Below are 16,813 nucleotides of genomic sequence, written 5' to 3' on the forward strand. Positions count from 1 at the left end.
GCAATATACCCTCATAAGAGAGAAAGAGGAGCCTGTTTATATTATGGCAGACAAAAATGGAGGAGTCTCATTTATAAAGCCACTACACCAGGCAAAGTGCATTAATCAATGTGCCTACTGTGCCACACAGATTGTCTTGCTGCTGAGTGTACGTTACCAGTATGCAGTGTAATCATAAAAAAGTCTCCTGGTGGCCTCCTAGGATAGATGACGCAGGATGAATGATGCAGTACACCATGACTTCCATGGGCCTCTTACCCTGGCACTTCATCTGTGTTATGCATTCATACCAGCTTCTGCATGGCTAAAAAAGTTATCGACCAGCTTACTGCATTTAACAGGGTTGGGCGCCAAATTACATACCAGTGATATGGAAAGCGGTCTTCAGGGATTCACTCCTCCGCAACAGAAAGTGAATCTGGTCCTGTTTTAGTACGTCATGTTTGTAGTTTAGCTAGCCATATATTTCATCAAGGAATTATTGTGACCTGCTCCTGAATTTTCTATAGCACCTCGACACCGGATCCTGTGGCTTGTTAGCACATGTGTTTCCCCCTTTCGTATTACTATTCTAGTTTCCAACCCTGCAAACACTTTCTCTCTCAAAATGAACGGAGGGAAATGTCTACCCTCTGCATGGGATTTACCTGTGTCCTGTGCCTACTACACCTATTCTTCATTATATCACAGCAGAGACTTCCATTCGGCAGAATTCTCATTAATTTGTTGTTTAAGTGTGTGTTCATTCCTTGAGAGTTTGGATCATGTACAGGTTTAAAGACCGCTTATCAAAAGGAGGTGGGGTGACATTCAGAGCCCAATTATAAAGCACTTGTCACCACCACCCGAGTAGTGGGAATGACAAACAAGACTGTGGAGGTGGCTGCAAATGACCCAAAGAGATCACTAGGAAGCCACTTCAATTTAATAACCAGTGGCTCAGACTGTAGCTTTGGCTTCAGTTGCTACTGGAAAAGAAAGGGCAGCTCAATCGGAATTAGTCACTGGCAAGCGCGTGCCTCATCAAGTAGCAGAAAACCAATACAGAGAAAACACTTGGCCATTTCGGATCTTGCAAAGTAGTCCAGTAGTCATAGACCCAGAATTAGTTGCAAATCTCCAGTCTTCGTCCGTGGCAGAATATATAGAATATAATTGTGTTATCCTTGGGAAGGTAGGATGTTTATATTTTTATTGTTTTAAACAGACTGAAGAGAACATGCCCTGATCCTCTGATGTAGGTGTTGGTGCTCTGGGTGTTCACACACATCGGTGATCAGAGACCGAAAAGGGGCAGAGGATACAGTTTTACAACATAAACAAATTAGCCTTTCAATCTCTTCTGACGCTGCTCTAGGAATTTTGAGTGATTACAAATGATTCTGTTTTACCCACGTGTACACTTTCCACCGGATATCATCTTCCAATGAAGTGACAGGTTTGGAGATTGATCTAATTAAACTTTACTTTCTCCACACCTGTTAGTAATGCAAACTGCATGTTGAGTTATGTTACGAGTAGGTTCACTCGGTCTTGAAATTGATGTACTATGCATGAAAGTTAGCTTGGGGGGTTTTGTTCATTCGTCTTTCAGGTTTACTAATGGGCAAACTAGTGATGTATACAATTTTCCAGGAGTTGTTTTACCTTGGATCTACACTGAATTATTGTGAATTTTCAGCACCTTTAGGCTGCTTTGTATTTTAATACCTAAGGGCATAAGCCAACACAAATATTTGCAAATAATGTATATGACGCATGAGTGAAATATTAATAATTAATGAAAATATTTACATGCAAATTGTTTAGAGTACTTTGCATGTTAAACGTCGGTGGAAACAGGATTTCCTATACCAGCTAATTACCATCTAATAGGAGCACTGAATAAGTGTCATCATTATGTCCCGAAGGAGGGGAAAAAAAAACCTATCATGCAAAGCATGGGTTCAACAATTGAAAATGTATGAACTTAATTCCCATTGGTAGAATAATGACAAATGTGAGGTCGAATTAGATTGTCCTAAAAGTTGTTGTAAGCAACAAACGTATGCTTAGTTAATTCATAAAATCGGTATGGCTTCAGTTGAGGTTTTTATTAGGTCACAGCCCACCAGACAGTGCAGCCGTCTGGTTTGCTAAAGACATTTCGAGCACTTTCATAAAGTTGGCCTAGGAATGCATTCCACCCGTTGTTTACCATTGGCTTTGTAACTCAATTTTTCTGGCTTTCTATTTGCTGGCTTTATTTGCATTAGGCTCTCCAGATGCAGATTGCCCCTCCCATTGACTAAATCGGGTTTACTATATTCTTCCACAAACTCGCTTCCTGTAAACCGGCCTTTAAATGTTTAACTTATCACATATGCTGTGCATTTAAAGATAGAGGTCAAATGTCAAGCTCTCTTCCAGGGAGCTTGGTGTTTCCTTTTCTTTCTGCTGATTTCAAAGTGAGAGTGTTTAAAGGAAAGTGGAATGCAAATAACTCTCGCTATGGAGCCTGCTTGTGTTCATCCTGTTTACCAGGCTGTTACATAACCCCTAAATAGCACATCATGAAACATGCGGATGCCAGATTTTTTTTCCTCGGTCTTGTTGAATCTGCCAGTGCATTGAGATTGTCACAACAGCTACAGCTGCAGATAATGTTGGAAACGCCAAAATGAAACAACAATGATCAGACAGAGCATACAAAATAACGGAGTGCTACATTGAGAAAAATCAAACAAATAGGCAGCCAGCCACTTTGAAGACACTCAAACTGACACTATGCCTTTCTGTGGAGAAGGGTGTCCTTCACACAGTTGTCAAAATTGTTAATCTCAAATGCGGTGCCAGGAAAACACGCCATACCCATAAGCACTTTGCAGTGCGGATGTATTTGCACCATTTTTGTTTAAACAGTAAGGAATAGAGACAACGGGTTAACTCAGTGTGCAGATGAACTATTTGCCCTTCACATAACTTGCAGAATGATGCAAAGTGTAAGGTAAGTATTTATGAAAAACTACTTGGGCAACTGCATAGAATGGGGGCATCAAAGTATAAATACAAGAATCCAGATCACAGATGGAAATAGAACATTTTAATTGTATCAAAAAGAGTAGAAAATGATCATAAATATATACATTATGATCACAAATATATACATTGAAATTTTTATATCAGACAATTTAATTAAAAAGGACTTAATTGTTGCTGTGTGACGTAACAACTCTATCGCTCAGTCATACTTCTTCATTCATCCTTTGCTATTGTTAAACTGTCCTTAGGATTCAGTATTGCATAACTATAATAATGAATTTAAAAAAAAAATCGGTTGAATGTTCTTATTTATATCTCATGTAGAGGATATTTTCTTCTATATATTCATGTACTTGTGGTGATATTTTTTCTGATAAGGTAACAATATTCTTATAAACTTGTTGGCAGTAAAAAGTCTCGGTTGTTTCATCAACTGTGAGAATTGTTAAAATGAGTTCTCATCTTCATCATGGCTTATTTGTTCCCATCACACCAAAAGTGTAAGGTAAGTGCCATGTCCAGCAGTGTGTCAGACCAGGTATCGTTTGTTGGCCTGTTGGTGATGTTGGGAGCATGACCTTGCTTCACCTCTGTGCATTTACCAGGGCTCTATGTAGTACACTCCATAGTTGCTTTAAAAGATTATGTACTCCCTATTTTATTTGAAATGGGCACGTGTCGTGTGTGCCCTCTTGGATGCACCACTTGACTATGATTTTCGCCCTTTTATTGTTTTCACCAGAAGCGCCTATGGTCAACTGGAGGGAAGGGCAGTGGGTGGTTGTGAAAGTGCTGAAGTGAAGGTCGCTATTTTAGGTCTGCAGAGAAAATAGTACAGCATTGTTTTGAAGCACTTTTAATCTCGTAGGAGTTCAGAGGCCTGCCTATTCCCGCGAGAGGGAGTTTACAACAATGCACAACATCTTACCAATTCATGTTAAGTGCCATCTCACAGAAAGGAGAGATTGACTGCTGTGAACACCCACGACAAAGCGAACACACGTTTTGCTTTATAGAAACTGTGAATGGAGCCTTTCTGTTTTTTCTTTTAAACAAACATCCCCGTGCGCGCTCTAATTTTAGATAGGAGGAAAATATTCTTCGTTATATTAAATGTTTTCTCAAGAACGTTTGCTCCTGTCTCTAGCCGAATGGTGGAGTGCAAAACCCACTCTTGTGACCCAAAAAGAAACAATGCCTTCAACTTTAAATTGCTGCAGCACTCCCTTTAAATGGCTGCTTCATGCTGTCCGCACCAGTGTTGTCCAACATTGGTCCACAGCGGAATGGTCCTTGCCAGATTTAAACCATAGCCACAGACTTTGGAAACCTTTGCCTCTGAAGACTAATGTGATTTGAATTCATCATTTGTATTTCGTGAAATGCGGCCCTGAATTTCCCCTCTTGGGCCAATGTTGGGTAGCTCTGCTCTTTACCTGCTCGAAGTTCATGCAGCACGTGCAGAAGGACGAATAGTCAACTATGGTAGCGAGCACAACTGGAAATTTGAGTGCCAAGACCATAACATTCACAAACAAGCATTGGCACAGTCAGTAGGTCGCGCCATTGAGATTTTTGGCTCGTACATTGCATTTTTGTCCATGATGTACAGCATGGCCAACTTTGGTAATGATTTGTAGCCATGCTGTATGTAGTGTGGCTGCTGTGAAGCATGGCTAAACAGAATGATTGAAAAAAGTACTATGATGAATCCAGAGCTACTGCACTTAATTAAAAAAACTGCATTAGCCCTGGCTGTGTCATAGTGCGTTTTTAAATTCGTTTTAACCACAGTGCAAAGCATATGCACTGCTGTAGTGCATGGCTACAATACATTGGCAAAACCAATAGCCCTCATATGCAAGACCTATTGGATTTGCCAATGCTCGTCTATTGGGACGTTTGTAAGTAGTTATGTATCGACAAATTAATAGATTGCTTATTATTTCTTATTTTTCTAGGAAGACATAATGCTTTATATTCTTCATAATAAAAATAAGAAATTGCTTAGACTGATGAACTCTTAACCAATTCCAAAAAAGTGCAATTTGTTTATTTCTGTAAACTACATAAGAGATCTCTTTCTCTTCTGAGCAGGGGAGGGGGGGTTTAGATTTTATCCCCAGAGGTATTCATTGGGAGAACATGGTGGCACCTTACACCAAGAACGTAGGTCCCACTCCTCATGCGCCTTGCCGTCCTATTCTCTACAGAGATTTCGAAACAATTTCAATAGTTTGCTAATTACATTATTACTCGTTGTACATGAAAAATGGATATCCAATTTAAATGAGGTTCAAAATATGCTGAGAACCCTTGAGACAGGTTAGTCTGTACTGGCAATCTCCATTCGGAATTGATCTTCTGTGACAAACCTTTGATTTAAGTCTAGCTGAATGGCGGAATGGGGTACATCAAGTTAATCTATTACATGGTCAAATCCCTTGATAACCTTGTATCCATCTTTAATGTGTTCACCTTGTAGTCCCATTAAAGAATATAGGGAAGGCAGAAAGTGGAATAAGCTGAGGTTTGCCTTGAGACCAACCCTGCCAATGAAAAGCCAATGGCAGCAAAACCGTTGCCTCCAGTGTTGTGGAATAATTCTTATTATTGCTTGGAACATTAAATGAAGGAAGCAAGGAGGATCCTTAGTTGATATTATACTTTGCAAGTTGAAAAGAAGAAAGTAAGGTGTGAAGGATGAGCAGCGAATAGTGTGAAGATCACCACTGTGGAGAGAACCGGTATGTGGTAAAACTTTGGATTTCCACAATCATTTTGCAAATGGTTGTACCATCCTGCTGCTAGAGAGCAAGATATTTGAGAGTGCCAGTCCAAGAAAGACATCATGGAAGAGAACTAAAACCACCAAAAGTGTTATTTTGCAAACCTTTTCACAAGACACTTACCTCCTGACTTAAAGTGTGAAGCACTGTTCCTATTATCCCTCAGATGACATATCAGTCATTAATCTCCGGGTCCACGTGGCATTTACAGTATATGAAATTGCTTTTGTTAGCCAAGGCCAATACGTGCAGTATGACCCTTTGTTTTGTTTCCTTTCACAGGTATGGCTCTTGTGATGCCTGTTAATATGCTTTAAAATCCCCTTCATCCAATCCTTTGGATCTATGGGCCTTATGTATGAACACATTTTTCTCAATCTCGACTGCTTCCTCCCGTCAGACTCTGCAGTCATGGGGCCTTCATTGAGATTTTTTTGAGTAATTGTGTCTACTACCAATAAGAGTTCATACTAAATTTATAGTAGCAAAATAAATATACTTGTGGAAAAAATACACCTATGCGAATTAGACCCATGGTGCTTCCACAGTCTCCAAATATCTTATACTGGACATTCCACTTTCGTCTCCCATTACATTTTTCCCTGACCTATTAAGACAGGTATATGCTTTACAACTACAAAAGACGGTTTCTCATCTTATATGAGTGTTCTTTGTTTAGCTTCAGACCAACGCTTGTTGACGCAGCCATTAAATAACTGGCCTTTTCCGCCTTTACAATCGGTCTTGGAGTCCTGCGGGGCTCGGTACACCACTTTCTTCCAAACCGTAACTCAACTGAAGTGGCGGTTTATAAATCATTCCCTCTTGAGAAAAAAGTTTCAACAAAAGTTGTTCATATTTATGTTGGTGTCTCCTGGTTGAGAACAGTTGCACAAACAGACAAGTACGCAAAGATGTTTTTTTTTTAAAGGTCTAGTAAATAACCACCACTAGGGAGACACGTTTTCCAGAATATCCAGTCTATAAGAGCTGCAATTTTACTATAGTAATTTATTGTGTAAAAACAGAATTTGTGCAGGAATACATCTTAACACAGTTACTTTTATACGAGAGTCACAAATAAACTTACAAATCATTAAACTTCTCCAGTGTCATGTCGGGAGTGAATACATCCAATATTCCAATAACCTAAAAAAAAAGCAAAAAATGGTTACCATTTTTTTCTTAGACCAAGTCAAAAACGTTATTGGCATCCTTGCAAGCAGGTGCTAATTAGTACAACCTTATTTACGTGAGCTAAACGTGACCCGGTACACGCAATTGTGAAGGGCAGAGTCATCTCACGCTACCTGTAGAGTGCCCATGCCTGGTCTAATGAACTGCTTTACCAATGCAGAGACCTTAGCTAAAGGCTCTCCTGCTGATGAAGTAATTCCGCCAGACTCCTGTGGCCAAGTGAACTCCAGGTGCAGCAGTATTGTGTCTTCTAAGAGCTATGCAAAGCATCACAGTCACCATTCACAGCTCAGAGAGAAGGGACCAACTAGCCTTATTAATTCTGGCACTGTTCTGCAAGCAAGAGAAAGGCAGGAGAGTCCTGCAGCACTAAAAGAAATGAGCATGAAAAAAAGAAAAAAAGGGAAAAATATCATGTCCTGGTCCAAACCGGTTATTAAACAAGGAGAGGACTACACACTGGCTGTTCAGTGACGGAGAGTGTATCCAGCCTCAAAGGAATAGCCTTGGCAGATCACTCCAAGATTCATTCATTTTCCCATACTAAATGATATATTGAGTTAGCAAAAACCATATAGCTAGGCATTTCAGGCAAATACCAGGACATGTTCACTAGAGAAGCTGAACCATTACCAAGCATGATGAGATTTGTCGTGGAGCTCTTATCAAGTGCTACCTCTTGCATCATTAGTTGGTGGCGGGCATGTCAGAGATCACACAGCTCTGTTCTTGTTAACATCTACTACTTCGGGGTTCTGCGATGCATAGTTGTTTAAGGATATATGAAGTCATTATTTTTCTTTTTAAAGCCTTACTATATTGCTGGTCATGTTGGAGGTCTCTGGAAGCAGCAGCACTCTGGGAAGCTGCATATTGTTAGAATCTAAAATTGTTGGATAGCTTCCAAATAAATCAGAAATCTTGGGTCTTTTAACAGATCTACCAATCCTACATCTCAAATCTCCTGAAAGGGCAATAATAAGCTGAGGTCTGTAGTTCTAGGTACTGCAAGCTATACGTGTCAAAGAACCAGTAGCAGAGTCACAAAAATTGATGTGAGCAGTGGATCAATCTAAAGTGGGATGCACTTAATTGTGTGTCCTATTATTCATAGTAGCTAGGCCATGCAAGACTCCCCAAGTAGCAAAGATTATCTTAATAATGCATTGTAATTACTTGGGGCACCCACATTTGTTGTGATACCCAGGTAGGTGATCAGTCAGCAGTAGACTCATAAGGGAAAAAATGTCTTCATCCCAATGAGTCACAAGAGATGTTAAGGAGCCCCACATACTTTTAGAGCTTAGCCTCTTCTCTCAAGCAGTACAGAAAGACACGGCCAGGCCCTTCACAATTGCTTACTTTGGGAGGGATAGTAGCAATGCCTTTAAATATAAAATCTTCCAAGAACAAATGCATGCAAAGGATGGGTGGGTATTGGTCAAATCCACAACATTAATCCAGCCATAGAGGAATTCAGTAAGTGAATGCCATAATTTCACGGAGGAACTGGTGTGTCTTTTGATGGATCTTGGTAACGGTCAAACAAGCTTGTACTTAGTAGACAAACATCCAAGTATTTGAAACTTGCAACTTATGATTGATGACAGTCTGGCATATTCATGAGTAATGCTGGTTCTATCAGCGTTAAGCTTATACACAGACGTGTGCAAAATCATTTGGCTCCCTTTTTCAATCCCAGTTATTTACGTCCCTCTGGGTTGTAGGGCTATTACATCATATAGTATTATCGACAAAAAGATAACCAAAATTTAGCTTACAACCATATGCGTGGCACAATCATATTTCAGTATGGGAAGTAACGGTTACATGATCTCAAACTACAAATTCTCCATACTAAAATGTTTTTTGCATGTACCTCTGATTTTCACTCATAACTCCCACATCATTCTATCCAGAACATCGCTGCCCCACATTACACTTTATTAGCTGTATAATTAACTGCGTTTATCTCCACTACCGTAGAACAGTTTGTCAGTGTTAAGGTTCAGTGTTGGTTACTTTGAAAATGTCATCTTATTTCACCACAAAGAGAATGACATGTTAATGGGCCCCACACTGCTGAAGTTGACTCTTAAGGTTAAACTCTCGTGAATAATGTGGGCCACATCTGAAAGTCTGACTGTCGCCTCCATATCAAATGGGTAATAAGGAGTCCCACTAAAAGGGAAAAGGGCGCTACAGGATAGAGCCCGGAACAATGCTAGAACTTAGAAAACTGTGGATATTATTTAGTGCGTCGTTTTTATGCTTTGCATTTTTATATTAAATACTACTTTTATCAAAAAAGCCAGTATCTGGCAATCCGTCTTTGCAGTTACAATGTGTATTTGGATTCTTGTGCCTGTGCACGCCTTACACCTAGGCCCTCTGAACCATCCACCTCCACCTTCCCCCTCCCCTCATTTCCCTCCACCTCCGCCAAAGAGCCTTGGACTGCTCGATCTGCGCTACCACTGAGAGTCAAGTGCTGAATGGGTAATACCTGACCTAGTTGATCAGGACCCATAGTAGGCTATTGCCTTGAATCATAGTAGGTTGGGCCCCAGGACTTCAGGAGTAATAGGCCACAACCCCCACGTTTGAGCCCAGTATCCCCTGCTTGCACTGTGGCCCTCTGAAACTGGTTCTGACAAGGACTTTCCCACTACATGTCCCAGGTTAGTTGCCTGAATCTCGGTTTCCACGAGTCATAGTCTGAACTTTACTGTGGAGATGTATCGCAGAGAGGACCGGTGATCTTATAGCAGTCCACTTGAACAAAAGTGGCCACCAGCAACCAGCTCGGTTTAGTGTTAGCGGTGACAAAAGCTTCAGCCATTGCTATTTGTAGAACATTAACATCTGTGGTTCTAGAATCCGAACAATTACGCCCAGACAACAGAACAAGGCCTTTAACCAGAGGTTGAAGGTTGTGTGTTTCAGCTAAGCTTTGTCCCAATTTACCATGGGTGGGTCACTCATCTTTACAGATGCAGTCCAGAGTTTTGTGCAGGCACGTAGACCGTTCTCCTCTTCAGAGGTCAAACGTCAAAGCGATTCCACGGTCTTGTCTGAAAAATCAAAAGACATCTAGACAAAGGTTCCACTGCTGACGCTTGTAGTCTTCTTTCTCATGGTGCTGCAAATAGATCCTCAGTCTCGAGTTGGCCCATTGAACAAAATAGTGGCTAAAGTTGAACAGTATTTATCTTCCTCTGATGGCTACAGAGGGACTGTCAAAGTCAAGCAGATTGGCTGGAACTCTTTGTTTTAGGGAATCCTATGATTGTGAGGAAGCATCTTCTAGTTGTTATCTAGTTTTTGCTGATTTAATGCGCAGCTATCCAGAGTGGCACCATTTCAGGCTGGCTCGGGTGAGATGTGTAATCTGGGAGATCCCGCTGTCAGGGATTGTGCTCACAACACAGGAAACAGGGAAGAAGGATTTCATTCTGAAAGGGGAATCCTGCTGTGAAAAAAGATCTGTGTTTGCAACTTCCACCACCCACTAGGTACACCGGATACATGGAAGTAGAGTCAATTGTATATGTGCAGGCTGTAGTGACCGAAATGGAGATAGTCAGCCAACCACAAAGGAGAACGGCACCTAATGCAACACACACATATGGGGTACAATGGTCTCCAGCGCTGATGAATGAATCTAGGTACACACAGACAAACCCCACACAGTGTAGTGGCATCAGTCGTACAGGTACTGGATTTTCATCCTAAATGGGTCTTCACTTGTGGGGGATGACTGAACATACTTTTTCCTCGTGAGAATCAGTAAAGATTTTCCTCAGCTGTATACACATGAAATTTCCCTGCCTATGAACACCTGACCATCACTGCAAGTCTCCTGAGTATCAAGGGCAGTTTCCACTTTTGCACAAAGGATGCACTTTCGATGTCTTCCAGAGATCAGCTCCTATCTTTAGAAAAACAGTAAATGGGAGAACTTCCAGTGTGCTCCTAGGATTGTCAAGTTCGCTCAGGGAAAATCGAAAAATTAGCTTGCCATACAAGGGCAGAGCAACATAGTTTCACTAAGCCAGGGAGAGACACTTTACCCAAATGTATGTATGTCTATATTATTTCTAAAGGCGTAAACATAGCCAAAAGGCTACGCAGTGCTGTACATAGTCAATGGCAAGCTTAATGTCAGAAAGTAATAGGACATGAAACAGAGTTGTGGAGCGTTAATGCACTGTGATGCAATATTTTTTAAAAAGGTGGGTCTTTAACTCTTTCCTAAATTGGAGCAATGCGGAGGCTGCGGGTGTGCCGAGAACAACCCGAGATGGTAAGCTTGTCTGCAAGATAAGCAGAGGTACTGGTTGTGATGGCTTTGTAAATGATGCAGCTAGTTTTGAAGATGGTGTGGGGTGGCAAAGGTGTCAATGGGGTTCTTTGGGGATGGTGGGATTATGTTTCATCAGGCCCTGGATGAGACGTGCTGCTACGTGTAGGGTGCCCCGAAGGGATGCCCCGAAGGGATGCGTATAGGAGGCCAAGGGGTAGGCCATTACTACCATCCAGAGATACGGGTTAGAAGAAATGGTTTGAATTCCTTTAGAAAGAGCTGGTACCAGGCCGTATTTGTGTTTTTGGTAATGTGATCCTTAAAGGAAAGGTTGGTGTCAGGGTGTATCCAGGTGATTTGGCATTTGGTGAGAGATGGAGTTCGAAGCCAGTTACTGAGCCACGTTTGTACCACATCTAGTTGTTTGTTATCAAGAAATAATAGAAATTCTGAATTGTTCAAGCTAGAAATAGAAATAGAAATTCTGAATTGTTCAAGCTTCAAGTAGGTGTAGACAGCTGGTTGATGTGCAAACAATGTTTGAGGTGTAGACTGTCTGAAGCCAGCATCGTTGGATGCATAAACCAACATTTGGCAGCTGTACTTTGCTTTTAGAAACACTGCCTCATTTTTCTGCTGCCAAGTATAAGGAATATGGCCACATTTAAATGCTATCACAAATATGGCAAGGGGTGCTAGTTAGTTCTAAAAGTTCAAATGGTTATTTATTGCTTCATGAACAACTGTCAGTAATGCAATACTTCCCAAGTGCAACCACGACATTTGCGCAAGAAGGCACTTTAAGCACACAAGAGTTAATGTTACCAAGCTAGTGTATTCTTTTTATTCTCCACTTTGACAATATCGTATCAAACTGCTTACTCAGGCAATGTTCGGCATAGCACAAGGACAACTTTTTTCATTTTCCACATAGAGTTACATTTTTGACCATTCCTGTCCACGTACCTCCTGAACTTTTTCTGACAGATGCGATCAAACAATGGAGTTTCAACTGACACATACGACAGCAACACAGAACATCTCATTTAAGTTTAGATTTGCCATTATGATTGTGTTCGCACTTGCTGGTGGACACCTGCACTGACTGCTTTACTTGCAGTGCTTTTCTATTACTGAAAAACTAGGTAATGATGTTATACAGCAAGTCGAGTTTGAGATTACAAAGCAGCGACTTGGCAGTAAAGACAGTCATTCGCTGCATTTCCCGCAGCAGGAACTTTTGGAAACCGCTTTGAGCTTGAACAGACAACACATACAAAATAATGTATCAAAATGTCACTGTGTTTGCACCGTGTTCCCTTTATAGCAAACCTTTGAGTGTCTTAAAGTTGCTCAGCAAATATTTATGTTAACAGGTCATTTCTTGTTTGCAAACAAGCCACAGCAGGAATGAACAATATTCTTAAATCGGATTGGATTAGTGTAATCTTCTGCACAACTATTGCTCTACATATTATTGCATAGCGTATTTTTTTCGGCGCTTGTAGATTGTATTCATCGTAAACAGCACATCTAAAAAGATGATTATATTTTTATTTTTAAAAAAGGGTGCATTACAGATGACTAGGACACATTATGTGTCTTTGTTACACAATCTTTTTCATTTTCTCAATGTATCGCACATTGCTGTGAATTCTATGTAAGAACCGGAGGCGAGGATTATGCTCAACTGTCTCCACTTCATTTAACTCCAGTAGCTTTAACATTTGAGTAAACCCCCTTTCCCATGAACCACTGGGGAAAGGAGTAGAAAACTTAAAGCAACCAGAGAGCAGTACATCCCATAAGAGTATGTGTCTTCCTCTAAGCTCCCGATTTCTCCTCTGCTCCAGCAGTCCACAGATGAGTATCCTTTGGTCTAATACCATTACTGCTCGTTCTTTGGAAGTAACACTCTTTCTACACAATTAAATGTTTTTCCTTTAATTGTTTTTTCCCTTAGGTTTGGTGCCCATGGGAACGGGTCTCATTGCGCCTTCACAGGGCAGCATCTAGAAGGTGCGTGGAGGACCTTTCTACCCGCTACTAGAAGGCACTCAAGCACCGCACTGCTGGTGCAGGCGTGAGTCTTGTTGCTCGGCACGTTGGCAAAGGAATTAGCAAAAACCCGCTCCCGCCGCAGAGCCTCGACCCTTCCCATCCGGACTGGATGCACCTATGCTCCGTGGGGGCTTGTAACATGTACAAGTACACAGTGGTGTCTACACCTGATGCAGCAAGCCAGTTTCGCCTACCCACCCATTTACTCTGCACCTCGTTCCCAACACCACAGGGACTGTGGCCCAGGCCTGCAATCCCACAGAGACAAAAGGGGTGCATTTGTCCCAGGGCATGAACCATCCTGTGCCCTTCAGACATACCAAATCAGTGTCACATCAGGAGCCTGCCTAGAGTTGCAAGGCGTTCTTTCTAAGCACTACTACAGCATAATGCAGGCGGTGGAGGGGATTACATGAGGAAGAGTCAGTCTCCATTCCTCCCCTGGATGATGGATCCTGTGAGGCGGTCGATGCCTCTTAACACCAAGCGGTGGTTTAGGCCATAGAGCTTCTTGTACTTGGCATACATTTATCCAGGCCCCCTCAAACTAGGCCTAGAACAAAGCAGCCCCCGGGACCCCCTCCAACTAACTTGTAATGAAGGCACTATACATGCACAACACCCAGCAAAACGCAAGCACAACTTGGGAGTCCATCTGAATGCCAATTGGAGGCTAAAGAAGGCTTTTCTGTTGCTCTCCTGTCCCAAACTTTCCCAGCAGTAAGATTAGATCCTTCTATAAACCTCCCTAAGGTTTTATTTTTATTTCAACACGGCGTCTAATCTCACACAATCTCCCAGCACACCTCCTCCTCTCACAAGGTGTGAAAGCAATTCCAATGCTAAATAAGTCTCCGGGTGTTGTTTCTCTTCTGCAAATGCAGCAAATTATTAGGATGCAGCCTCTTTTTCTGAACTGTCATGATCAAAATAAAATCTGCCATTCCTTTCTAATAATGTCTTAATTTACGTCAGATTCATCAATTAAAAACTCCTTCCTTTCAATTTTTTAAAATCTCTTTCTTGCTGCTTTCGTCTCAGTTCTGGACGAGCTCCGATAGTGCGTGGACAGTGGTTACTCCGTGGGACCTAATTTACTTGACCTTTCTGCTGCCTGTAGAATAGTGAATCATTTCAACATCCGGTAGCATCCAGCCTGCGCGGGGCAACCTTCCGTTTTTTGCCTCTTTCTGTCAGGGAGAAGTCAATATCTGACTCCTGCATCCTTTCGATCTCCAGTACCTCTGAAGTGTGAGGTTCCACCAGGCTCCTCCCCGTCCCCCACTAGGTTATATCGATACGAGTAACTTGGGAGGGAAGAAGGGGGGCAAGCACAACCGACTACCATTTTGTGTGTGTAAAAGGCCGCTTTATTGAAACAGGTGCACATCACATTTATTAAATCTGGCAACCGCCTTACAAAACTAAAACCTCTCTAAACATCGAGTTACCTGACCCCTTAGGTCTTTCTCCCCCCCACCCCTACGATCCCCACATGATAAACTCCCCCCACCCTGCAGTATACAAAAATCCAATTCAATTACATCCTAATAGTATCCGATTTTCTCCCCTACCTCCTAACTCAAACATCTGCCAAGACCTACAGACCTATCTGCCTTCTTGCAACTGTAACTAGGTACCCTCTAATGTAACTCCCAAACTGTTTACCCTTTCCCCGCTCCCCAACTCCCCAAACATAACGATAAAGAACCGAACTCCAGCCAAACTTGGCCAACATCAAAAACAACTCCGCCTGCCCCTGTTCCAAGCGACAACTTAACATTTGAATGCCCCCCTGTGCACCTGTCCCAACACAGCCTCCCTAAGAAAAAGAAAATCTCGCTTAAAAAACCTCCCACAAAAACCCAAAGCCCAGGGAGGGTGGGCGGGGACAAAACTAATCTACCGCTCCCAGCCACCAGGTCTCAGTACCTAAAATGGTGGCTGGGATCACGCGGGTTACCCTTATGTACCCTTTGGACTGCCTACCTCATCGTTGGGCTGCCTTTGGGCTATTCCCTAGGCAGCCCAAAAGCGACAAAATGGCGGCTCCCTGCTTGGGCCCCCCTTCCCCCTCCCAAATCTGCCCGGGGGGCAGACCTCGCGGCTCGGCTGCCCCCCAAATCCCCCTTGTCAGACATGGTCCTTCAGTGTGGAGTCTGTATTGTCGGCTGACACTCTGCTTAAACAGGCCCGCGTGCTTCAATCATCTCAATTTCTTGCCTCGTGGCAATCCAGGCTTGGCTGAGTGACAGTCTTTTGAAGCTCGGTGCCAGTAAGGGGGCGGTACCGACTCTTTGCAGGAACAGCTTGCGTAATCCTACCTTTTGGTCTATAGAGGTGGGCCTATTCATCATGCTCCGTTGTCAAAACTCAAAGCCTTTAATTTCAATATGGCTAGGAGCTGCACCTGGGGGGAAAGAAGTGAAGGCAGCAGTTTCTGCCCGCTCCCATCAGATGAGGCCGGTTCATAAAATGTTGCTTTTTGTACCCCAACATCTTCGAGCACCATATGTGAGAGCAAGGATAATTTCCAGAATAGACTACATAAATGTATGCTAATTGTGGCTACCGCAGGGTCTTCAAAATAGGTCACTCCAGCTCATCTTCAAGATGCGGAAGTCTATGTGTCAGCAGCCAGTCAGCATCTACATTGGCTGCCTCAGACAACCCATCGACTTTTCAGGTTTATGCTTAGTACCACTGGCATTTTAGGATCTTGGTCCAAGTACATTTGTTCTAGACTTCACAGATATGTTCCTGCTCATCTCCTGCTTATTGGAGCCTTATCCCTTCACATAGTGCCCAGTTTCAGTCAAACCCATCCCGGGAGTAGGCAATCTGGGTCCTCACCTCTCATCTAAGACCCTGCCCCCAGTCAGAGTGCCTCCAGTAGAGCCCTTACGCCTAATCTCTGCCTCCGTTCTCAGTTTGCCATTTGTGCAAATCTGAGCAATGGTACTTTTGATTGCACAGATGTGCGATCAAAACCACCCCTGCTCACCTCGGCTGGCCAATCTTGTGCGAATTATTTTTAACCCATGGAACAATACGTGATAGACTGATGGGATGTGCAGTTTGCAGATCCTTTACTGCAGCAAAGGAAAAGATTACATTTCTGTATTACTTATGTTACGGGTTGTGTGAGGGCTAGGTCTGATCATGTCTTTTTGTAGGTCCTCAACTTGAGGCATCCTTAACCATGCAAACCCTCCTATAGGCACTTAGCTACAATTGTGCAGCCCTAGGGAAAAACTTGGGGACTCAACCCCCCCTTAGGGCAATCACACCCTTGAAAGGTCAGTCACATAGGGCTGCTATTATCTACAGTCACTGCAGAGTCACAACCACCTATACCAGATACCAACCCCTAATACACAGAAAGAAAACAGCACCATCCTTCAAGCATCTTGGCAGCTGAAAGAATACAGGTGATTTA

General features: G+C 42.5%; 1 protein-coding gene across 1 annotated transcript in view; it reads right to left on the reverse strand.

Moving 5' to 3' along the window:
• MAPK12 (mitogen-activated protein kinase 12) overlaps positions 1-16,813 on the reverse strand; it is a 381,349-nt gene that overhangs the window by 294,201 nt on the left and 70,335 nt on the right. The window contains exon 3 of the mRNA XM_078679111.1: positions 6,901-6,959. Within this exon, the coding sequence (XP_078535237.1) occupies positions 6,901-6,959 (59 nt within the window). The remainder of the gene's footprint in view (positions 1-6,900; positions 6,960-16,813) is intronic.

This window comes from Lissotriton helveticus, chromosome 1_1 (assembly GCF_964261635.1).
Source record: "Lissotriton helveticus chromosome 1_1, aLisHel1.1, whole genome shotgun sequence".
Classification (NCBI taxonomy): domain Eukaryota; kingdom Metazoa; phylum Chordata; class Amphibia; order Caudata; family Salamandridae; genus Lissotriton; species Lissotriton helveticus.